This window comes from Terrapene carolina, unplaced genomic scaffold (assembly GCF_002925995.2).
Source record: "Terrapene carolina triunguis isolate 2854851 unplaced genomic scaffold, T_m_triunguis-2.0 Scaffold96, whole genome shotgun sequence".
Taxonomy (NCBI): Eukaryota; Metazoa; Chordata; order Testudines; family Emydidae; genus Terrapene; species Terrapene triunguis.
Window position 1 is genome coordinate 40,747,955 of NW_020664447.1, and position 25,167 is coordinate 40,773,121.

At 42.7% G+C, this 25,167-nt stretch overlaps 1 protein-coding gene across 1 annotated transcript in view; it reads left to right on the forward strand.

Annotated features, from left to right (window-relative positions):
* Positions 1 to 25,167, forward strand: part of SPTBN5 (spectrin beta, non-erythrocytic 5) — a 132,000-nt gene that overhangs the window by 66,050 nt on the left and 40,783 nt on the right. Inside the window, exons 32-38 of the mRNA XM_026651316.2 lie at positions 12,833 to 12,988; positions 13,644 to 13,835; positions 15,180 to 15,272; positions 17,947 to 18,065; positions 19,216 to 19,330; positions 20,604 to 20,717; positions 24,130 to 24,251. Of these exons, the coding sequence (XP_026507101.1) occupies positions 12,833 to 12,988; positions 13,644 to 13,835; positions 15,180 to 15,272; positions 17,947 to 18,065; positions 19,216 to 19,330; positions 20,604 to 20,717; positions 24,130 to 24,251 (911 nt within the window). The remainder of the gene's footprint in view (positions 1 to 12,832; positions 12,989 to 13,643; positions 13,836 to 15,179; positions 15,273 to 17,946; positions 18,066 to 19,215; positions 19,331 to 20,603; positions 20,718 to 24,129; positions 24,252 to 25,167) is intronic.

The window sequence follows — 25,167 nt, forward strand, 5'->3', positions numbered from 1 at the left end:
TACATAGCTCTGCTCCCATATGACTCTTATGAATACAAGATGAGATCTCCTTTCTGAGATATTCCAGTACTATGATTCTATCTCTTCTAAAGACAAGTCCATCTTGCATACTTAGTTCCTCTCTCTATGACCAATAAGCACAACTGTCCTCTGGTACTTCCGTTCTCTGGTCTGGCCATCCTTGGGAAATTGTTTGTTTTAAGGTTTGCAGGACATCATTTGCAGTATCTGTCTGAAATTCCTTCAATTTCTGTTCTGAAATATGTAAGTAAGACATTGTGAGATGTATTGCAATATCAGCTTCCTCTGAACTTACTGCAATCTGGACACTCTGGATAAAGCATCAGCAATTGCTAATACTTTCCCTGGTCTGTATCCAACTTTCAGTTGATATTTCTGGAGTGTTAGCAACCGTCTTTGAATCTTTGGTGGAGTACTGCGCAAAGGTTCTCTGAAAATGGCCGTAGGAGCTGTGTGGTCTGTTTCCATGGCTACTTTTTTCCCATAGATAAGCTGACGAAATCAAGTGTGGCCAGATACTATTGCCAGCATTTCTTTTCCTATTTGGGCATAATTCTGTCGGGTAGTTGTCAGAGCTTTAGAAGCAATAAACAACAGGAGCCACCTTTTGCAGCAGTAACCCTTAATCCAGTAGAACTCGCATCCTCTGGCACAGCAACTGCTCTTTGACATGTTACTACTTCAGTACGGGTGCCCTTGTAAACAATTCTTTCAAATGCTCCTATGCCACCTCATGCATTGACATATGGGTGAACTTGACATCTTTTCCCAACAGTTGTCTTAAAGGAATTGCTACTGTTGATATGTGCAGGATAAATTTCCCAAGATAAATAACCTTCTGTGGTCAAGGAATGCTCCCAAATTTTTATCTCTGTCAGAGCCCATTTGTGTTTGCTCTTCTTCAGATAGTCACAGGTGCCTTTCACGATACCTGTCTAGAACTCTCTTGAGCCTTTCATCGTGTTCTTGTCCTGTATTTTCCCAGACCAGTATGTCATCTATAATATAACTTTCAACACCTTCCAGACCTTCAAATGTCTGTTGGAGCATTCTTTGGAATACTTCAGGAGTTGAACAGATGCTAAAAGGAATTCTGGTGAACATGTACCTTCCAAATGGTGTGTTGAGTGAACAGTCTCGAATTTTGTCAACCAGCTGTATTTGCCAAAATCCACTACTGGCATCTAAGACAGTGAAAACTGTAGCTTTTGCTAATTTGCTAGTGAGTTCTACTTTAGGTAATTGAAAATGTTCCCTTTGTATCGCTTTATTCATATCTCTTGCATCCGAGCATACTTTTATTTTATCTCAACCTGGTTTGTTTACAATTAGTATGGAATTGACATTTTGTAGGTTCTTGCACTTTTGTTATTACTTGCCACTGTTCCATGCAGAGCAATTCTTTTTCTATTTTGTCCCTTAATGCCAGTGGAAGTTTGCAAGGTGCATGAACTGCAGGTGGTATTTGCAAGTTCATCTTTATGGTGTGCTTACCTGGCAAGCACCCTTCACCTTCAAATAAATCCTTGTATTCTTTAAATGTATTCCATTCACCTTCTGGTTCTTCCTTTATCATATTGAGACTCTGCCCTAAGTTTAAATTTGTCACTGCCTGTAAGCCCAATATAGCTTTGGAGTCAAATTCTACCACTTGAAATTCCACCAATGTTTCCTTATGCCAATACTCACAGTCCAAGTTGCATTCACCACATACTTGCAGTTTTCCCCCTGAGTACGTTATCAGCTGAATACTTGAGTTGAGAAGGAGTTCGGCCATTAAAAAGTTGTATTGCTTTACAGACATCACTTTGGCCTGTGCCCCAGTATTGATTTTAAAACTCATAGTTTTGTGATCAATAATAAGCAAATCCACATTCCACTCATCCTCGGGAGGCTCAGTACTTAGCATGCTGAGGAACAGATCTTACAAGTGCTCACCTGCTTCTGTGAGGTTAAACATCTCTTTGCCCTGGTATTTTTGCCTTCCAGAGTTGCACTTTTTAGCCAAATGATTGCATTTGCCAAATCTTCAGCATTCTTGCTCGTGTGTAGGAGGCTACCTTATGGCATGACTATGGCTGCATTTATAACAACCTTTAGTTGCCTCTCTGATTGCTCTTTTCCCTTCTCTCCATCACAGGCTTTTATTAGTTGCAGGACACCCCTCCAGTTGATGGCTGTGTCTGGGTGCTTACTAAAGGTGGACGTATGCTACAATATGTGCATGTGTTTTTTCCAGTTCATCCAGGCCTTTCAGTTGTTTTGCAGTCATTTCATCTGCATGTCATATGTCCACAGCACATTCAAGGATTAAATTACTGTCCCACAACAACCTAGCTTGAACTGAGTCTGATGCAACATCACACATGATGCAGTCTTTAATGAGTTACTCACACAGTTCTTCACAATTGTATTGTCAGTTTTAAATCAGTTACATATTGGTCTATACTTTTCCATCCGTCTGACTTCTGGTGAAAAATTTGTGACTCCCATACATATTTCTTTGCGGTGCACAGTATGCCTTAAACATATTCTGTATGATCTGTTTTTTGTTTCTTTATCTGCTACATCATCAAATTGAAAAGTATTACATACTCCTCTGTTTTCTTCACCGACCACAGAAAGAAATAATGCTCTTTGCAGACGTTCATTGTTTTTGTCCGTGCCACTTGCAATGTTGTCTGGCTCTAATCCTTCCTTCCACTTTCTCCTTTTTCTTCAAACGCTTTCCTGGAGGCTTTAGTTAGTCCTTTTCTTTTCAGTTTTCTTCTACTCTTTTCTTACTTTCAGTGTTTTCTGACACCATGCAATAGCTGCTGCCAACTTGCTATTATAACATAAGAAAAGACTTTTTAAGTAACAGTAAACATTTTACTTGTTGCTGAGATCTGTATGGATAGGTGCTGCTAGCTTGCCTGCCTGGCTCCAAGAGCAATGTGCTTCTGCTGATAAGGCTCACTACATACAATGATTCCCTTTACAACACTATGGGTAAATTTGGTTCCTACTTCAAAATTCCTACTATCATTATAGTAAGAATGATTTATAGCAGGATGGGGGAATCACATCCCTCTGAAACATCAAGCACTGGCCACTGCAAGAGACTAGCTGGACCAAAGGTCTAGCCAGGTATAGCAACACCTGTGTTTCTAAACATCTGAAGAGGAAATTATTTTAATAAAGGTGGTTGTTATTGCACCACGATTATGACATGGTTTCTAGGGTTGGGTTCTCTTGTCCATTTACAGCCATAGTGGAACTCGTCACTAGGGTAAAAATGGCAAAGGTGAAATAATTGCCTTCTATGCCCCTTGCTCCCTTCTCTCTGGCATAGAGGGAGGGAACGGGCATTCCTAGGTGGGACTGATGTGGGGAGGGAGAGAGCATAGTGAAGCCAAGCAGAGCTATGCCTATCCTCCACTGGTGTAAGGTCACTTAGGAACTTTATGCCAGTGTCATAAGTTAGAGCAGCTCTTCAGCTGCTTTAGGCCCATCTCTGTAAAATGATTCCAATTCTATTTGTTTCTCCTGTTCTGGACTTAGCCTTGTAATAGAGTTGTCGTTGCTGCTGACATCATTGTTGGGAAGACATTCCAGGTCACATTTCCAAAGGGCAGCCCAATGTGCGTGCCTGAAAAATGTGCCAGCGTCCGTCATGCTGGCACAAACATCACACACACACGGGAGCTGACGGGGGCATTTGCACACACTGTTACTGGGTTTGCAGATGCACCTGTTGCGGCCTCCCTTGAAACACTCCCCCGCAGCGGAAAGAAAAAGCGGAGAGGTTCAGTCACCCCAAACACTGCCCTGCGCTAAGCTGACATATTTCAAGCTCAGACTGTTACCAAAAGCAAATGCCAGCTGGATAGCTGCTGCCCACAACCTGCACTTCATTCTTTATATTACAGACAGAGGTTTTTTAAAACAGCTTTTAAGATCCCATTTGTACAAACAGCCTGTGTGGGTGTCCCTCTCCCCTAACACTAATAGGTTAAGCAGTTCAGTCAGCAGGTCCCTCTTCCTTGGCAGTGTTTGAATTCAGGGTCGGAAAACACTTTTTCAAAGCCCATCCTCTTTTTAAAATGTATTCTAGCAAGACCCTATTAAACAGCCAAATGCTATCCTTGCATTTGTCAATAAGTAACAGATCAAATCCTGACCTGATCAGTAGTGCGTATGGTAGCTGGAATGCTGGCTTGACGCATCCTCTGACCCACAAATACTCCTGGCAGAGCAGGAGTCCATGGGTTGGGCTGAGAGAATGAATGGCGAATTGCACACTGCTGCTATTTTCAAAAGGTACAGGGTATCCCAGGTTAATGAGGCAGATGGCCTGGATGGGGGACTGGCAATGCTAGTTGTGGATGTAGTTCACCAGCTGGTTTAGGAATATGTCTGCCCCTTAGTGCCCGCTGAGTATTAAATTATAATCCTTCTCCGCTCTTGTGCTGGGGAAAGAAGCTCTCCCTCCTTCCCTGACTGATACGCCTGTATACCTTAGAGCAGGATCTGGCCCTGTGTGCCAACACAGTGGTTATTCATTGTGTGCCAACAGCATTTATTCTTATTTCTTGTGTGAGTAAGTTCCATAGTCTAGGTCCAGTTCCTGTGAAAATCCTGTCTCCTGCAGTCACAAGCTATCCCCATTGGTTGACAGAATCATTGTTCCAGTGGAAGGTAGCAGTTATAGCCGTGGGGGCGAAGCAAACTGTCAGATAACTCAGGCTAATCACATGGAGAGCTTTGAATATCAGGAGAGAGAACTGGATTCTGTATTTATTGGGAAGATGGTACAGAAGGCAGAGTATTGGAGTCTTATGGTCTGTTTAAGATCAGCTGGTGCAAAATGCAGCAGCCAGAGCATTTTCAGGGTACGTGGCTTCATTTCTAGACAGGATTTGCAATCCCGAAGGCTGGAGAACACACACGTGGATCACAGAATGGGGCACAGTCTTCTGCTGAAGTTGGTAGGGGATATTTTTTGCTACCATAGCTATTCGAGCATCCAGTGTAGTGAGATCTCCAGTATGCTTCCGTACTGTCACAAACTGTGCATCACATCCTTAATGATCTGGGGGAAAAGGGAAGCTGCTGATTAGGAATTTATTTACTTTAGTCTGAGGGAATGATCACAAGGTTGAAAGTCAGGAGGTCCTGAGTTTTGATCCTGGCCCTGCCAATTCATTCATCATGTGGGCTTGGCAAAGTCACTTCACCTTTCTCTCTGTTTCTCCATCTATAAAGGGAATAACATATTTATCCACCTACCTCATAGAGGCGTTGGGAGGATTAAATTGTTAATATTTATACAGGGCCTGGAACTCATGCAGCACTATATAAATGTACTGTGCTCAATGTATTTCAGTTGCCAAGTGTGCTCACCCTGAGTTCTGAGCACAAATACATTCAAAACTAAATGTTTCTAAATAGAGGCTGTATAGAATTAAAAAAACCAACCAGTGCCCACCAGAAATCAGGCCGTTCCCTTCTCCCTACACTGGGTGAAACCCAGGTCCCAGTGGGAGTTTTGCTACTCACCTCAGTGGAGCCAGGATTTCACTCATTATCCCTATCCCAACCCACTTCCTGGACAGATCCTGGGAAAATAGATCAGCTTTGCTATGTACCCTGAATGTCCTCCTCATTATCTAGATCAGGGGTCGGCAACCTTTCAGAAGTGGTGTGCCGAGTCTTCATTTATTCACTCTAATGTAAGGTTTCGCTTGCCAGTAATACATTTTAACAAGGTCTCTTTCTATAAGTCTATAATATATAACTAAACTATTGTTGTATGTAAAGTAAATAAGGTTTTTTAAATGTTTAAGAAGCTTCATTTAAAATTAATGAAAATGCAGAGCCCCCTGGACCGGTGGCCAGGACCCGGGCAGTGTGAGTGCCACTGAAAATCAGCTCACGTGCCGCCTTCGGCACGCGTGCCATAGGTTGCCTACCCCTGATCTAAATCCTGCTGCCTGCTCCTTTCTACTGAAACCTGGGGATTGTCTAAGTCACTTGATAGAATGATCGGAGGAAAGCTACAGAAATGATTGTTAAATGGGATTTAAACAAAATTGTATCTGGTCTGCCACTAGAGTGTGGCAATGACCCTGTTAAAGAGAGTGTCATCATGCCCTGGGTTTAATATTAGAAAGTGTGAAAGAGACACCATGTTGAGTTACCAGAAAAGATCTACTGGCTGCCCAGTCTCACTGTTCAGATAAGACTCTCCTTTTAAAAAGAAGAGAGACAGTTAAGTGTCCTTTGAGTGTTAATGTGTGGCTGCGTAATGGGAGACAGGGACGGCCTTAGCTTGTGAGCAGGGAGTGCGTTAGTAATGAAAGTCACAGATGACAGTTTGCTGCCCTGGACAACCTTGATACCAAGTTTATTTTTTGAATCCCTACATGTGCTTATGGGAGGAAAAACCCACTTGTGGAAGGAAAAACCAGATGAGGGCTGTTTCTGTGTACAGAATTTCAGTGGCTGAAAGGAGGATTCAAACTGGTAATTAACAAGGAAAAATCACCCAGCTTCTGAGTCCCATATACAGTCAGTGCAGTCCCACAAAGGCAATTGACAATATGTTTTGAGACACACAAAAATGATCTCAATTTGCTGTCTTTGTGCAGCCAAAATTTCACTGTATGTCAGTGGCTTGAGGACTACAGGATTGGTCATGATATGTGTCAAGTTTCCAGTTCTCAAAGGCATGATGGAAAGAAGACATTTCTTTCAGTGCTAAGAACTGAAACTTGGCATACTCTTTTTTTTTTAACTTGTGAAAAACTGAAGTAGATCCTATTGCCTGTTTTATTCTAACTGACTGCATTTAAATCCCTGAAGGAGACAGATTTTAAGAGAGACACGACCATAATTAGCTCTTCAGAAAGAGCTGCTGATCTTGTTCGGGGGAGGGAACTCCAGTCATTAGGAAAAGGCAAGTGTTAGTAATGGGAGATTCGATCATTAGAAACATAGATAGCTGGGTTTGTGATGACCGGGAGAACCGTATGGTGACTTGCCTGCCTGGTGCGAAGGTTGTAGATCTCTCAAGGCATCTAGATAGACTTATGTGTAGTGCTGGGGATGAGCCGGTGGTCGTGGTACATGTAGGTACCAATGACATAGGAAAGGGTAGGAGAGATGTCCTGGAGGCCAAATTTAGGTTGCTAGGAAAGAGACTGAAATCCAGGACCTCTATTGTAGCATTCTCAGAAATGCTTCCAGTTCCACACGCAGGGACAGGTAGGCAGGCAGAGCTTCAGAGTCTCAATGCGTGGATGAGACGATGGTGTAGCGAGGAGGGGTTTAGATTTATTAGGAACTGGGGAAACTTTTGGGATAGGGGGACCCTATACAGGAAAGATGGGCTCCACCTAAACCAAAGTGGATCCAGACTGCTGGCACTTCGTTTAAAAACTGCTCTGCAACCTTTTTAATGTTAAGAGATGGAGGAAAGCCGATTGCTGCAGAAGAGCACATGGATCGGACAGAGACTTCTCTTAGAGGAGAGTCTATTGATAGAGATTCTCTAGGTTTTAGTCAGGAGGAAAGGATGGAAGAGGATAAAGTATGGGCCAGATCAGACGAGAAACATTCCCATAAAAAAGAATCTGACACATCAGAAAAGGGCAGACAAATAAACAGTGACAAGTTTTTAAAGTGCTTGTACACAAATGCTAGAAGTCTAAATAATAAAATGGGTGAACTAGAGTGCCTCGTGTTAAAGGAAGATATTGATATAATAGGCATCACAGAAACCTGGTGGAGTGGGGACAATCAATGGGACACAATCATTCCGAGATACACAATATATCGGAAGGACAGAACAGGTCATGCGGGGGGTGGGGGGCAGTGGCGCTATATGTGAAAGAAAATGTAGAATCAAATGAAGTAAAAATCTTAAATGAATCCACATATTCCATAGAATCTCAATGGATAGTAATTCCATACTCTAATAAGAATATAACAGTAGGGATCTATTATCGACCACCTGACCAGGACAGTGATAGTAATGATGAAATGCTAAGGGAGATTAGAGAGGCTATCAAAATAAAGAACTCAATAATAGTGGGGGATTTCAATTATCCCCATATTGACTGGGTACATATCACCTCAGGACAAAATGCAAAGACAAAATTTCTCGATACTTTAAATGACTGCTTCTTGGAGCAGCTGGTACAGGAACCCACAAGGGGAGAGGCAATTCTCGATGTAGCCCTGAGTGGAGCGCAGGATCTGGTCCAAGAGGTAACTTTAACAGGACCGCTTGGAAAGAGTGACCATAATATAATAACATTTAACATTCCTGTGGTGGGAAGAACACCTCAACAGCCCAACACTGTGGCATTTAATTTCAGAAAGGGGAACTATGCAAAAATGAGGAGGTTAGTTAAACAGAAATTAAAAGGTACAGTGACTAGATTTTGAGAGTGGTAGCCATGTTAGTCTATATCAGCAAAAAGAACAGGCGTACTTGTGGCACCTTAGGCCTGGTCTACACTAACCCCCCAAGTCGAACTAAGGTACGCAACTTCAGCTACGTGAATAACGTAGCTGAAGTCGACATACCTTAGTTCGAACTTACCGCGGTTCAGACGCGGTCCATCCTCTCGCCGAGCTGGAGTACCGCAGTTGACGGCGAGCACTTCCTTGTTCGACTTATCGCGTCCAGACCAGACGCGATAAGTCGAACCCAGAACTTCGATCCCCAGCCGCCGAACTAGCGGCTGGGTGTAGACCAGCCCTTAGAGACTAACAGATTTATTTGGGCATAAGCTTTCGTGGGCTAAAACCCACTTCATCGGATGCATGCAGTGGAAAATACAGTAGGAAGATGCCTGGACACTTTTCAAAGACACCATAATAGAGGCCCAACTTAAATGTATACCCCCAAATTAAAAAATACAGTAAAAGAACTAAAAAAGAGCCATTATGGCTTAACAACCATCTAAAAGAAGCAGTGAGAGATAAAAAGGCATCTTTTAAAAAGTGGAAGTTAAATCCTAGTGAGGTAAATAGAAAGGAGCATAAACACTGCCAAATTAAGTGTAAAAATGTAATAAGAAAAGCCAAAAAGGAGTTTGAAGAACAGCTGGCCAAAAACTCAAAGGGTAATAACAAAATGTTTTTTAAGTACATCAGATGCAGGAAGCCTGCTAAACAACCAGTGGGGCCCCTGGACGATCGAGATACAAAAGGAGCACTTAAAGACGATAAAGTCATTGCAGAGAAACTAAATGAATTCTTTGCTTCAGTCTTCACGGCTGAGGATGTTAGGGAGATTCCCAAATCTCAGCCGTCCTTTGTAGGTGACAAATATGAGGAATTGTCACAGATTGAAGTGTCACTAAAGGAGGTTTTGGAATTAATTGATAAACTCAACAGTAACAAGTCACCGGGACCAGATGGCATTCACCCAAGAGTTCTGAAAGAACTCAAATGTGAAATTGCAGAACTATTAACTATAGTTTGTAACCGGTCCTTTAAATCAGCTTCTGTACCCAGTGACCGGAAGATAGCTAATGTAACACCAATATTTTAAAAGGGCTCTAGAGGTGATCCTGGCAGTTACAGACTGGTAAGTCTAACGTCAGTACCCGACAAATTAGTTGAAACAATAGTAAAGAATAAAATTGTCAGATACATAGAAGAACATAAATTGTTGGGCAAAAGTCAACATGGTTTCTGTAAAGGGAAATCATGTCTTACTAATCTATTAGATTTCTTTGAAGGGATCAACAAACATGTGGACAAGGGGGATCCAGTGGACATAGTGTACTTAGATTTCCAGAAAGCCTTTGACAAGGTCCCTCACCAAAGGCTCTTATGTAAATTAAGTTGTCATGGGATAAGAGAGAAGATCCTTTCATGGATTGAGAACTGGTTAAAAGACAGGGAACAAAGGGTAGGAATAAATGGTAAATTTTCAGAATGGAGAGGGGTAACTAGTAGTATTCCCCAAGGGTCAGTCCTATTCAACTTATTCATAAATGATCTGGAAAAGGGGAAAACAGTGAGGTGGCAAAGTTTGCAGATGATACTAAACTGCTCAAGCTAGTTAAGACCAAAGCAGACTGTGAAGAACTTCAAAAAGATCTCGCAAAACTAAGTGATTGGGCAACAAAACGGCAAATGAAATTTAATGTGGATAAATGTAAAGTAATGCACCATTGGAAAAAATAACCCCAACTATACATACAATATGATGGGGGCTAATTTAGCTACAAATAGTCAGGAAAGAGACCTTGGAGTCATCATGGATAGTTCTCTGAAGACGTCCACGCAGTGTGCAGCGGCAGTTAGAAAAGCAAACAGGATGTTAGGAATCATTCAAAAAGGGATAGAGAATAAGACAGAGAATATCTTATTGCCCTTATATAAATCCATGGTACGCTCACATCTTGAATACTGCGTACAGATGTGGTCTCCTCATCTCAAAAAAGATATACTGGCATTAGAAAAGGTTCAGAGAAGGGCAACTAAAATGATTAGGGGTTTGAAACGGGTCCCATATGAGGAGAGATTAAAGAGGCTAGGACTCTTCAGCTTGGAAAAGAGGAGACTAAGGGGGACATGATAGAGGTATATAAAATAATGAGTAGTGTGGAGAAAGTGAATAAGGAAAAGATATTTACTTGTTCCCATAATATAAGAACTAGGGGCCACCAAATGAAATTAATGGGCAGTAGATTTAAAACAAATAAAAGGAAGTTTTTCTTCACCCAGCACACAGTCAACCTGTGGAACTCCTTGCCTGAGGAGGTTGTGAAGGGTAGGACTATAACAGGGTTTAAAAGAAAGCTAGATAAATTCATGGAGGTTAAGTCCATTAATGGCTATTAGCCAGGATGGATAAGGAATGGTGTCTCTAGCCTCTGTTTGTCAGAGGGTGGAGATAGATGGCAGGAGAGAGATCACTTGATCATTACCTGTTAGGTTCACTCCTTCTGGAATACCTGGCATTGGTCACTGTCGGTAGACGGGATACTGGGCTGGATGGACCTTTGGTCAGACCCAGTATGGTCATTCTTATGTTCTTATGTTGTTTATTACTTGTTTAATTTCTAGCAGCCACAAGTGTGCAGCAAGCACTTCATAGAAAACAGGACCTTCCCCTTACAGTCTAGAAGACAGACTTGACCAACAGTTGAGGATGTCACACACACAAGGGGGATGAGACGTGAAGGACCCAGGTTACAGAAATAAACTGGCACAGTTACTCATTTGGTGACGCTTACATCCAATTGTAACAGAAAACAGTGACTGTGAAGAGATTCACAGTTAAATGTGAATTGTATCCTGATGAACAGGCTCTCAACACCTGTCCAAAATAAAGAGGGGGCTCAGAAAATATCTAGGGCTGTGCCCCACCATGCCTGCATGTTGGAGAACATAGGATATCTTTCACACTTAACTGGTAGAACTGGAAAAAATCCTCTTTTGTGTGTTTAAAACATGCTGAGGTAACACTCTTAAGTACTGTTAAAGGACCTAGTAGCACAGGTGCCATTAATATTAATAATACTTGGCACTTCTATAGTGCCTTTGACTTGAAGATTTCTAACTGCTTCGTATTAATTCATTAAGCCTCATAACACCTGTTTGGAATAGGTAAATATCCCCATTTACAGAGGAGGAAACTGAGGCACAGAGCTGTTAAGTGACTGCACCAAGGTAACAAAACAGGTCAGTGGCAGAGATAGGAGGACTCCTGGGTTCTATTCCTAACTCTCAGCCCCGTGCTCTAATCACCAGAACAGCTAGCTGTCATTAATGTGATGGAAGCTAGCGGAGTCCCCATCCAGCTCCAAACAAAGGATGAACCGAAGTATGTGACCATCCTCCTCCCATCTGGAGTATTGACAATAAAGATTATTCCAAAATAATACTACATGAACCCCCAGCCTTAGCCTGAGCAGATGGTTTATCAACTCCCAGGTTGCCTTCTTCCTAGAGCTATCTGCTCCTGATTTTACTTCCTTGAGGGACTACCCATCCCACACCTAGCTCCCTTTTCCAGAGCGCTCTTCCTACCTCCCTTATATTCAGGGTGGACTCCCATGAGCTAACAGTAATTATCCTGCAGGTTCCCACATGTTCCAAAACCAGCTAACAGAATGGACAAATGGAGAATCCTGCCATTGTGTTACATGAAGTAATCAAGCTAAATCTCCATTTACCATGCTGAAAATGTACCCCACCGTATACAACTAAAATGAATTAATTCAGAGGCTCATAAAGGGAAGCAAGGATTTCTAGGAGATCAGCTCTTTGATGGAGGGAGAGGAGCAAATGGAAAAGAACAAGTGCACACCCCACAATAGACAAGTGCACACCCCACAATACCAGGAAATAGGTTCTGTGTGGCATGCTCTCTCAATTTTGTTGAAAGATCATTGCCCAGTGATCCAGGAGAGGGGAAAAAAATCCTTGGCAGTAATCTTGGGATAAAATTCCTCTCTGGCCCCAAACATGACCAACATGTTAGGTCTGTGTGAATGAGCAAGAGTCACCATAGATTTGCATCTAATCTCATTTATAACCTGAGATACAATAACAATAGTATCCAAGCAATTGTCCATATTTTCCTCTTATCATTTGATAGAATTATTTTCACTCCCTTTCAGCTGGACAGTTCAGAAATCAGAAAGTAACTTTTGTTATTACCAGTTATTGGAAATCTACCTACTCCAGGCACATGCCATTTCACAGGACAACATTGTGCCTTGGGAGGAGACTCTGAGATTGGGAGAGGAGAGACGGCTTCTGGGTGTCATGTTGATTCTGCTGGTCCCCTTGGTTGCAGGCAGAGGATTGGATCAATGAGCGCATGCAAAAGCTGGAGGACCCTTCCATCCGAGACCACAGCAATCTGCAGGACAAAATGAAGCTGCTGCAGAAACATCAGGTCTTTGAGGCTGAGATTCTGGCTAATGAGGAGATCATCACAGCTGTTAACAAGGTAACTCCCACACTCTATCCTAAGATTATTGCAGGTTCATTCTGAAGAGGAGAGGGGGGAAGGAGCTCAAAGTGAGTATTAAGCATTCCCCAGCATTGTGTCAGTTCTCTATCTTCTTCCATCTGAACTAGTGACCATCCCTTTCTGTGTGACAAGAATCCTGGTGGTATTTCATAGGGGTGACTGGAATGTCATTAATTCAAGGTGGGGGAGTCCCATTAATTGTCCATGTATGGTTTCCAGGGGACTTCTCTGTTTCCGTATTCCTTATATGAGAAGGAGCCACTGACTTCCCCTGCTAGTACTGAATCTTCCTGATCTAGGAAAGAAGATGTCATACCATGTCTGAATCATCTTCCTGAGAATGAGTGAATCATCATCTGGAAGATGTTTGTCTGAAATACCCTCCCTTGTGCTCCCAACCTCTGAATTTCACCTTGCCCATGGAATGTTCAAGCCTAATGTTCTTGACTGCATCAGAATAATGCCGACTTTCCCACCAGTTATTGAAAATAATGGCTGAGTATTCACAGTTTGAGGGCTCTTGTAGTGGAGTTTTGTGGTGGGTGGGGAGAAGGAGATCCTCCTAGAAAGACCATGTAACCCTTTTGTTAGTGGTAAACTTCCTTTCTAATTCCCTCTTTCTAACACGAAGAAAGGGGAAGCCCTGGTGTCACAGAGCCACCCAAAATCAGGGGAGATCTGTCGTAGGAGCCGTATGCTCCAGGAGCACTGGGAGAAGCTGAAGTGGGCTGTTGCTGCTCATGGAAAGATGCTGGAGGACATTCGGGACTTCCTGGAGTTTCTGCAGAAAGTGGACCAAGTGGAGGCCTGGATTAGGGAGAAGGTACATGGACTCTATTCTTTAACTGGGGAAAGCAAGCCCATGGTGCTATATAGGGAAGTGCTTTTTAGTAATGAACATTTGATGATGATATCACCTTTCAGGACATTTACATTGTGTCTTTTGTCATAGGGGATCTTAAAGTGCTTTACAGATTGTATATAGGGAATATTACAGCAACTGTTAAAACATTCTGATATGTTTCCATGCCAGAGTTGGAATTTGGCTAGGACACCAGCATTAACATCCCTATTCATTCAAAAAGTGCCATGGGGTCTATAGTGACCAAAGGGTTCGGGGCTCTGCTTTTACATCTCCTCTGAAACAGAGATGTGAAAAAAGAATTGAGCCTACCCTAAGCACCTGAAATCCTAGATTCAGATTAACTAAATTGTGTATTAAATCTGAGACATTTTTCTTATAAGAATGAAAAAACAGTCACCTTGTCCAATGAGACATATGTAGGGCCTTGATTCGGAGGTCAGTAGTCATATTTCACTAATAGGGCACATGCTGTTAAGGATGGGGAGTTCGTACTAAGTGGTGCAATGGATTAACGCACAAGTATGTGATAAATGTAAATGAGTTAGGGGGTGACCTCACCATATTCTCTAAACATCTGTCTACATCACAAAACTATACAAAATTTATAATGGTCAGTCTCTGCTCAGTAGAAACCCCTAGGGCCAATAGAAAGGGGGTTTCTAGAAATGGAATGAAATGCATTTTCAGAGCTGGGGGCCAGGACTACCGGAAAGGTCCAAGGGTTTGCAGGTCATGATTTAAAATGCACTTAGAGAATGGTATGAGAGAAACTTGCAAAACACCATCCCCCGCTGCACCATGCTCTAGCCCTTCCTTACTTATAGAAGTACTTCACTTTTATGAACCCTAAAATCCACTTTAGGGGGAGAAAAAATAAATTGAGAATTGTATTCGGGTTTCAAAGTGAGGGCTCCACTACTTGATCTCAGTAACAAAACACATCCTTTAGATCTGGGGAATCCAATCTCTATTCCTTGTATCAGTTTCTGCAAGTAACGGCATATTGTGCATTGTGCCAGGACATTCAGTAATCAAGGCGCATGGGCGAGCAGCAAAAAGTAGGATATGATATTCAGGGACACAGAAAACTTCCACTTAAAACATTATTGGGCCCTAATGTACAAAATCTCCATCACAAAGGATATTGTGTTCCTGGAGTGTATGGTTGTGGGATGAGTGAAATCATTTTTGGTTTATCAAGAAAAGGATAACCCATAGGAAATGCTGGCTGCTTGCATTCCGGGCTTGAAGCAAGTCCCATGGTTAGTTGAATATCCACCTAACTGTTTTTCCTTTCCCCAGGAAGTGATGATTAATATTGGTGATGTGGGGAATGACTACGAACACTGCCTGCAGCTCATGAAAAAGCTGAATGAATTCCGAGGATCAGCAGGGGTAAGAGAAATTTCCATGCCTAGTCCCCTATGCCTGGTTTGGCTTAAACCAAAAGCCAGCTTTCCAGCACAGAAGCTCATCACAGCCACTGAAGCTATTTCATTTTCCTTAGGGGAAGGAAGAGCAGAAAGAAGTGTAGAGGGCTTTGCCAGTTCAAAAGCTGTTAGAATAGCTATTATCCTCTATCCTTGCATCACTACATCAAATGCCTGATGACAACTGAACAGAGGTGTACAAATGATCACAGTGAAATCTAAAACTTTGGATTGCATTGCAAACCTGAAACTCTTTTGAGTGATCCTGGGCTAGATTTAGAGTGAGCTTCAAATGGGTTACACTTTTGGATAGAAACTATGCAAAACTCTGTGTGTTCCACCTCAGATCAGGCAAACTTGGTGGTTTCAGGTGAGGTTCAACTTGGGTTGGTTTGGAACCTGTAACACATTCCAGACCTTCATGAACTGAACCTCCAAAGAGAGGTTCTGCTGTGGAGCAACAGTGCACTAGCTGCCTGGTTCAGCTTTCTTTGCTGAGATCTCTGAACTATCGTCCATGGTGAGAAACTGCAGCCGGCTTTCTCACACCCTAATTGGTGTGCTAATTTGGGCACAGGCAAATAGGTCTCGGTGTACATTCAAGAAAGAATACCTGCATTGCATTGCTGACGTACTAGCCTGGGAAACCTAATTAAGATCTGGAGGGGGAAATATTAGGTCTGTCTGTGGGAGTTTCCTTTAGCATTTTCTGCCCACAGTCCCTATGTCCTTCCCCATATTGCTGCCAAGCTCTGTCAGAGCATCTCATATCTTCCCTTTCTGCCCCCAAATGGCAGAAGGAGAAGCTCATACTATGCATAGAATGAGAGCCCTGAGATGCCTGGGGCCTGGAGAGAAATTCTGGATATGCCTGGGGCTTGGAGAGAATATGGGCTTTCCTTTCCAGTGCCTCTCACTTCTAGAGTCCCTATGAGAATGCAGTAATGTTGCATCTAGGCAGAGAGCCAAAACTGTCACACTTCAGATATCAATGAAGTGAGGCCAGAAGAGTTCAAAAGAAACCTTCACTGGCCCTTCAGCCCTCACCTGCAGAGCTAGTGGCTAAGAGACAGTACAAAGAGGTGGATACAGGTAGAGGCAGCCAATAAGAAGAAGAGTTAGGAGTGGTGGAGGTGAGAAGGGAGGAACGATATAATCCTCAAGTCACTCTGGGAGTCCGGATAGGGAAAATCTCACCTTATCGATCTATAAATGAGATAGATCTTAAGTGGGTCATGTGCCTAGTTTCTGTGTTAGGTAGCAGAGAATTCCCATCATAAGCAGTTCTCCTGCGCTGCTCCATAGACATCTCCAAGAGGCTGGCATTGTAGATGCTGTGATGATCACCCTCGGAACCAGTGCTCAGTCATAACACTAACACAGTGGCACAAGCAGAGAGAGGCTACTCCTGGGGTAACTGCTTACACCCTTCCAGCCAGTGATTCTTCACCAGTATCACAGGGTTACCTGCCAGGCAAACCTGGGATTAGGGTGGTGAGTAACCATCCAAGGAGCAATGATCCCCAGCCTGGGCTGCCTATACACCTCCTACTCCTGCTGGTTCACAGCCCAGTGGCTGGATTGAGAACTAGCAGCATGGAGACGGGGTGTATATGTTTATTTTGGGTTTCTGGCAGTCGGGTCAGTTCCCAACCTCCAGGAGACTGTGGGGTTCTGATTCATTAGAATAGTTTCTGCTGGATCAGATGGATTATATTCAATATAGAATGCTTTCAGTGTGTTCACTTTCCAGCTGTGTATCATAGCAGAGTACACTTAGAAATATGCACAGTGGTATGTACGTAGCATATATAAAATGCAGATGGAATCAATACTTCTATTATCCGAGTGCTGGCATCCTGCCACTGTGCCTCTGCTAGACCCATGATTAATGTCTCCCTGCTGAGTATGTGATTTACTGGACTTACTGCAACATTCAATATTTTTGAGTGTTGGAATGCCTCTATTTTGCATTCAGTGCCATGTACTGTTCAGAACCGGCTGCAGGTCATGCTTCAGAAGAACATCCTTAACGTGGCATAGCTCAGATAATGAGTTATGTGCAAATATTATCCTTTCCATAAAAAGCAACAGAGGGTCCTGTGGCACCTTTAAGACTAACAGAAGTATTGGGAGCATAAGCTTTCGTGGGTAAGAACCTCACTTCTTCACTTGCATCTGAAGAAGTGAGGTTCTTACCCATGAAAGCTTATGCTCCCAATACTTCTGTTAGTCTTAAAGGTGCCACAGGACCCTCTGTTGCTTTTTACAGATTCAGACTAACACGGCTACCCCTCTGATACTTATCCTTTCCATAGTATATTATGTGGGAAGCAAGCAGAATAAAAGAGTTATACAATTTAAGGTAGAATTGTGTTTTTAAAAGAGAATGTGGTGATTTGTTTGACAGGTGTCTCCACTCTGATTAGATAAGAAGCCCTTAAGGTCCTTGTATAGAACTTTGACCATTATTGGTTTCATAGTGATGTCTCTCCTTGTCCCCACTCCATCTTTATCTGAGACTGATACAAGAGTGCCGTATCAGGGAAGAGTGTTTGGATTTGAGATCTTCTGTGCAGCTGGCACAATGATGGGCATTTGGGGCACACAACTGATATTTTCTTGTTCTGGCCTTATAGGAGACGACAGTGGATGATGCGCACATCAAAACCATCAATGTCCTGGCCATGAAACTGGAGAGACAGAACAAGGAAGAGGTGAAGACAATATATCAGCGCCGGAAGCAGCTCAATGAGAAGTGAGTATACATTCCAGGTTGTGGATGAGGGAAAGTTCAGTCAAAGCTGTTCTAATGGTTTCATGGCAGGAAGGGAAGGGTAGGCTTCTGCTAGGCTGGGCTGAGCTGTACAAAAGCTGGGGATACATACGCAATTTTTCTCCTTTTAAGCACCCTCTTCCACAAGCATGACGTACAAAATGCTAGCTTCCACCTCTAGCCAATAAAGCTTCTTTAGTGACTGTCAATGCAGCACTTCAATTGGCCAGAAGGCTTTCCCGTTCAGCAATGCAAAATTCATCTTTCCAACCTTAGAGATGAACATGCTTTCCCCACAATGAAACCCTGCTCCTGTGCATGGTAGCTTAGAGTACTTCTAATTGGTCATTGGGTTGCCCAGGTGAAGTTTTAAAAGGATGTCTTGCTCCCTTCCTGCTATGGTGGAATCTCGTGGCTGGGATGAGCATAGCTTGGATTATCAGGGTAATAGAATCCTGGAGATACAGGTGGTGGAGCCAGCCTTGGATACCCAGCCTGACCTCTATATTTAACAGAACAACTCCATACCTCATTCCCACTACCATCTTGTCAAATTGTCTTTGTTTAATATCTGCCCTACAGCAGGTTTTCTAGCTCTTCTCCAAGCTGCTGACCCCACAGCAGACTCTGTCTCCTCACAATAGAGTCTCACTTTCTCCTTGCTTTCTGCCTGTGGCTGCCATCTCCTGTCCCCAGTCTGACCATGTCTGGCTCCATACTAGTTCCATCCCAACCCCCTGAAAACCTGTATTCCTGGCCAACTTGTCCCACTTCTGCTGGTTCACAGCCCAGTGGCCAAATTGAAAATGAGCAGCATGAAGACGGGGTGTATGGGTTCATTGAGGATTTCTGACAGTTGGGTCAGGACTTGTTCCATGCAAGAGTCCTTCCCCACTGCTGGGAACCCCCTTTTATCCTCATCTGAGATCCCCTTACCTAGACTCTAAAAACTCCTATAACAGTCACTTTCCGACACATTAAATCTTTACCTACGAGATGTATCTGGGCTGCCGTGGGAAGAGGGAGTCCATGGGTGAGGAAGCTCAGAAATTGCATGTTTGAATGTGATCTAGCTGCAGCTGTGGAAGTTCTGATATTCATGCTCTCCCCTAAACCTGTCTTTCAATAAAAGGTGGACCAGTTTCCATGGTAACCTGAATACCTACAGGAGGAAGCTGGAGGGAGCCCTGGAGATCCATGCCTTAATCAGAGAAATTGATGACATCACGGAGAGAATTAGTGAGAAGGTGAGCTGTTCATGATTGTGTTAATTGGAGGGGCTTCATCCACTGAGAGAAATCACTTCATCTTGAAGATAAGTGGGCACCCTGTAAAAGTGGATAAACTCCCATCCGTCCAATTATTATAGAGAGAATGAGCATTCGGAGGTGACCTATTATAATAGCCTCTGTGCAAAATAGGAACGGCAAAACCTCTTTAACCAACCTGTAAATCATGGAGCAAGCTCAGCTAGAGTAATATACTGCTTCGCTATCCCTGGGGTTTCCTATGAATCAGAGTCTGTAGAAAGACTGAAATGCAGTCAAATATAATGAAGACTTCTAGTTTGAAGGTATTGATAGTAATTGTCAAAAATTCCAGATTAGGGTCAGAAATAAATGTTTTCAGTTGATACTGAAATATAGATTGACTGGGACTTTTTAGCTCGATGCCTAGACATTCAGGAGGTGGTTAGATACTTTAAAAGGGACATAGCAAGGTGCAGTGGATAAGATACTAGACTAAGTCAAGAGATTCAGGGTTCTATTCCTTGCTGTACCATTGACTCAATGTGTGACCTTGGGCAAGTCACTTAATCTCGCTCTTTGCCTCAGTTTCCCCATTTGTAAACTGAGAATAATAATACCCATCATTGCTTTTTGCTTTGAGATCTATGAAAGAAAAATGCTATATAAGGACTAAGTATTATTATTTCACATGTATGATTATATATAATTCATATATGACTTTATATATCAGCAAACACATATACAGTAGCACTTGTTAAACTTGGTAAACAATTTGTTGTAAAATTTTCCATAACAATTTTTGCCAATTGGTTCCATGTTCTTCTTGAGTCTCCAAAATTTCACTTCCGGCAAAATTTTGAGGACTCAAAAATTCCCCTCAAATTTTCACAAAATGCACTTACATTGCAATTTTATGAATGATAAATTTCCCATGAAAGTCCCACCCATAGTTGTCTTTGGCTATTAGCATTATGGTTTATGGAAAAATAGACAGGGAGGGATGAAGGAAAATAGAAAGTCTCTCTCGTGCTTATGTTAAATACACACGCATGCAGATACACACCAAGTCAAGCAGGGTTGGAAGTGGTCAAGGAGTTCTGAACTCTTGTTCTACCTCTTTAGTGACAACTCTCTGTGCCACTTATCATTGCATTGTTGAAATTTAGGACAGGGATAAAAGGAAGGTTTTAAGAGAGAAGGAGAGAGGAAACATTTGAAGGAACTGAGATGATCCTGTCATTTTTCTCCTGCTTCTGCCCTACCCCCCAAGAGTGCACTGATACAAGCATTGGATTACGGGAAAGACGTGGAGAGTGTGGCAAACCTGGTGCGACGACATGAGGAAATGGAGAGGGAAATCAGTGTCATCAAGTCCAAAATGGAGGTCAGAGGCTGGGGGATAGCGGGTACAGATTGGGGCTGCTAAAACAATGCTCTGTTTTTGTTTCTTTGCCTGTGCTAAAATCCTTGATGAGCTCCTTCAGAGAGGCTTAGTACAAGATGAACTGGGATGGGAACATAGCAGATAGAAAACTCAGAGGTCCTCAGACCAGACTTCTTTATAATGAACTATTCTAGTTCCTTTGTATTCCCCTCAATCACAGTTTGTCATATGAAATGCCCACCCTTCTGAAGTACTAAAGCTGAGAAGGAAGGGAACATATGTTTTTAGCATATTATGTTTCTCTTGTTTGGAGATGGCTCCACATCTCAGTGCTGGATTGGACCTTCCCTGAACTTATGGAAAGTATGGCTCCAGATCCCTATTGCATCTTTGCAACTTGGCTCCTATATCAGCAATGGACTAAACCAAAAGCTTGTATCCATTTCTGTTCTAAAAAGTGGAAAAACACAATGGGCACAATTTCCAAGTGTAGTCCCCTAAACAGAATGTCCAAATGTCACATTTTAATGCTCTAAGCAGCTCGTATGCATGTAAAATTGACCTTTACATGACTAAGGGCTAATATGAGCATCCAAATGAGGTATCTGGGTCCTGTTCCAACTTCAGAGGCAGTAGCACAGGTTGTCACAGATCCAGTCTGTACCCCCTGGTGGCCACCCACAAGGCAGCTGTAAGAGGAATTCAAGGCTCTGGGTTCTTGAATCCCTGAATGCTTTAAGTTTCTAGGGCCTAAACGGGGTCAAGACACTGGCCCAATGTTAGGGTCCCTATCTACGCTCTTGAGGCACAGACCTATCTGCCACCCCTTTCTGAGAGCAGGAAACAGCTGTCCAGCTGCTTAGCCTCTTTGGTCACAGGGCAACCCTTCAGATTCCCATATATTTACACACCCTCTCCCAGAACCCCACCAAAAGGTGTGAGCCTTCTGGTTTACCATTTGAGTCTCTCTGGAAGCTAGTAAGTTGTTGAAATGCATTTGATACAGAGAGATGCTTTGCCCAGAGTCTAACTCAATTGCTCTTTCACTTAATCATGTAAAGCACAGGAGTGTATACATCATTTATAGAACATGACAAACATCCTAACTGCAATGTCCCTCCCTACCTCACCCTTCCCTGGGGAGTCCTTGGGGAACCATCTGGGTTCAGGAAATCAAGCAGGGCCCCCTCCTTCATGCAGGTCCCTATATGCTGGGTTGCTTTTCTTTCCTCTCTAGCTGGATACAAAATGGCCAAAGACCCAAATAAATCAGCTACTCCCAATTTATAACTCCTAGCTAGGGCCGGATTTCCAATTAGGCACAGTAAGCACATGCCTAAGGGCACCAGCGTTCTAGGGGCACCGTACCTCTCTAAAACTATGTGCAACACAGGGGTGGGGGGGGGGGGGGGGGGGGGGGGAGGGGAGGGTGCTGAAGATGCTGTGCCTAGGGACACGTAAGTTGTAAATCTGGCCCTGCACTTAGCCCCTTTTGTCAGGCAACATTATTGCCAGCTTCCCCAGGTGACCAGAGATCTCTGCCAGGTGACTTCGTTGCCAAGGCAACTTCTCCCCTGCTAAGCTTCATTGGGAGCCATCCTGTGGTTTAGAGCAGTTCCCCTTCAACGGAAGAGCACTTAACTTCAACGTCTCTCTCTTGCTATTCTTTTGCTACCAGTCTTTGGAATTCCAACCCAACATGGAGGCAAATAGACAACAGAGAAGGCAAAAGGCTGCACATTCAAAATGGGGTTTGCAGCCTGGTAAAGATAAATTCATAAATTGTAGAGAGATTCCCAGATAGTCACGCAGGTCACATGAGCTAGTGTTCCCAATTTAATTACCAACTAGAGATTTAAGGATAATTACTTATTTTGAATGCACGTTTGGAAGCCACAAATTTCTCTCAGCTTTCTTTGAAAAAAAATATGCAAAGGTAGAGAATGTGTGATAAATTCATAAAATAATACCCCACTGGTTAATTTTCATAATATGAAAAAGCTGATTATCAGTGACAATCCTATATATTTATTGTCCTATATATACTATTAGTCATGTCCTGCAGTAAATGTAATGTGAAATTAGTATCTTTTTTGATTATTCCACCCCCCCTTGCATATCACCGGAGATAAAATATGTTTTCTTGATGGGCAAGTAACATTCTTCCTTCTAGATTTTTCACTATTTATAAATATATATTTTTCATTTCATCTTCATGGTGGAGGGTGGGGGATCCAGATGAGAATCCTGGGCAATTTGGCCAGGCTGTGTTAAATAATGGCAGTAGAACCTCACTAAATAGCACTTCAGTAAACCACAAACCCACATTGAAAATGATGTTTTGGGACTGCAGTTTACTGAAGCAGAGACAAATGAGCTTCTGATCCTGTGCTGAAGGTCAAGCCAGTGTCAGTAACATCATGTTCCCGTCAGGCCAGTGGGAGTGCATCACGTTACTTCCTGGCACTCACTGATGCCCTGAAACAGAGCTAGGAATTAGCTGCTGGTGCACCTCATTCATAGCACAGTCTAGGCCTCAAACCGCATCCATCCACAATGGGCCTGGTCCCATTTGTGCAGATTAGTGATGTTCTGCTGTACAGTTGTTTAAGGCAGTATCCTGGTGGTTTGTTTTTTCACATGCTCACTGAACTGCAAAATTCAGTAGTGCACCATGAGTCATTAGGGAGAATTAGAGGTTCTTCTGTAGGTTTTGTTTTGTTTTTGGAATATACATTAAAACCTGTAATCTACAGCCAATTATCTAACAACGTTTGTTTTTATTGGCTTGATGCCCCTACACTGTGAGGTTCCTTTGCCTCACTTGTAGCTGCTGTCACTTCTCATTCAAGTCATCAGTATGAACCGACAAGAAGAACTCCTGTTTTAGCCACCTCTCATGCCAATGGTGTACATCCCAATAAACCAGAGAAGCTTGTCTCTCTCACCAACAGAAGCTGGTCCAATAAAAGATATTACCTCACCCATCTCGTCTCTCTAATATCTTGGGACCGATACAGCAACAACAACACTGCATATAGAGAAAAAAGCATTCTTGTTACTTAAGGGTGAAACGTTCAAACATCAGTGCCTAAGTGGTGCCAATAAATGTTCTCACACACACAGATAAACAGCATTTGTAAGTGTCAATTGATGTGTGTGTGAAAAATAGCATATAGTTACTTGGTTTGTGCATTTGGATGATTATTTGCAAACACAAATGTGGCGTCTGCACGCAACTACTGCCTGTGTATAATTTGTTGCCACAATTTTGGCACCCATGTTTGAAAACTGGGCCCTTAAAATAAGCCGCATCCCTTTCCTTCAAGCAATTGAGTGGAAAGGCTAGCTCATAGGAACCAATACAATAATTAATCTGAGTAAATGTAGTCCATTATAAATCTCTCCTCAGACATTGGAAGTGAAATCTTTCCGCCTTTGCAAGATGAATCCATCCATAAATGACAAACTGAGTACAAAGCAAAGAGAGATGAAAGACAGCTGGCTACGACTCCAGGGGCAGGCCAAACAAAGGTAAAGCCTTCTACCAGGCTACTATCTGAATCTCTGTCAGCAGAAACAGAGCTGCTCCTTGGGGCCCTGAAAGCAATTGCCATGGGCCACCAATGTTCTCTGGGGACTTCATACAATATCCGGTGCAGACAGCTGGGCTTTACTTCTGCAGCAGTTTGGTTAGTTTAATGGAATTTAAGTTCCACATACATATTTTTTATGTAAAATGAGTCCAGTAAGACTGTGGTTTATCCCAAAAATAATCTCTCTAAATTCCCCCAAATCCTCCGACCAGCCCTGGTGAGATCACTGTGTGCAGCAGTTATGTCTGGGTGGGGACGAAAGATTGTTTCTCAGGCCCATCCAAAAATGCAAAGGCTGGCTCTGAGCAGGAATCATCACTTAAGGTAGTGGCTGTGAAGGATTTGATAGTTGCTCCAGTTCTGGCCTCTCAAGAGGAATTACTGAAGAAATAATGTCATCATGGTGATTCCAATGCAGTTTGCAGCTACTGTGAGCTCAGCTTAACAGCAACACTGTAATGTAAGGAGTCGTATGGGAACGCTGGATGACTTGAAGCTTACAAATTACCCCAGCCTCAGCTTCTCCCAGCAGGAGCTTTGTAGAGTAGTGGATCTCAACCAGGGGTACACGTACCCCTGGGGGTACACAGAGGTCTTCCAGGGGGTACATCAACTCATAAAGATATTTGCCTGATTTTACAACAGGCTACATAAAAACCACTAGCGAAGTCAGTACAAACTAAAATGTCATACAGTCAATGACTTGTTTATCTGCTCTATATACTATACAGTGAAATGTCAGTACAATATTTATATTCCAATTGATTTATTTTAAAATTATATGGTTAAAAATGAGAAAGTAAGCAATTTTTCAGTCATAGTGCATTGTGACACTTTCGTATTTTTATGTCTGA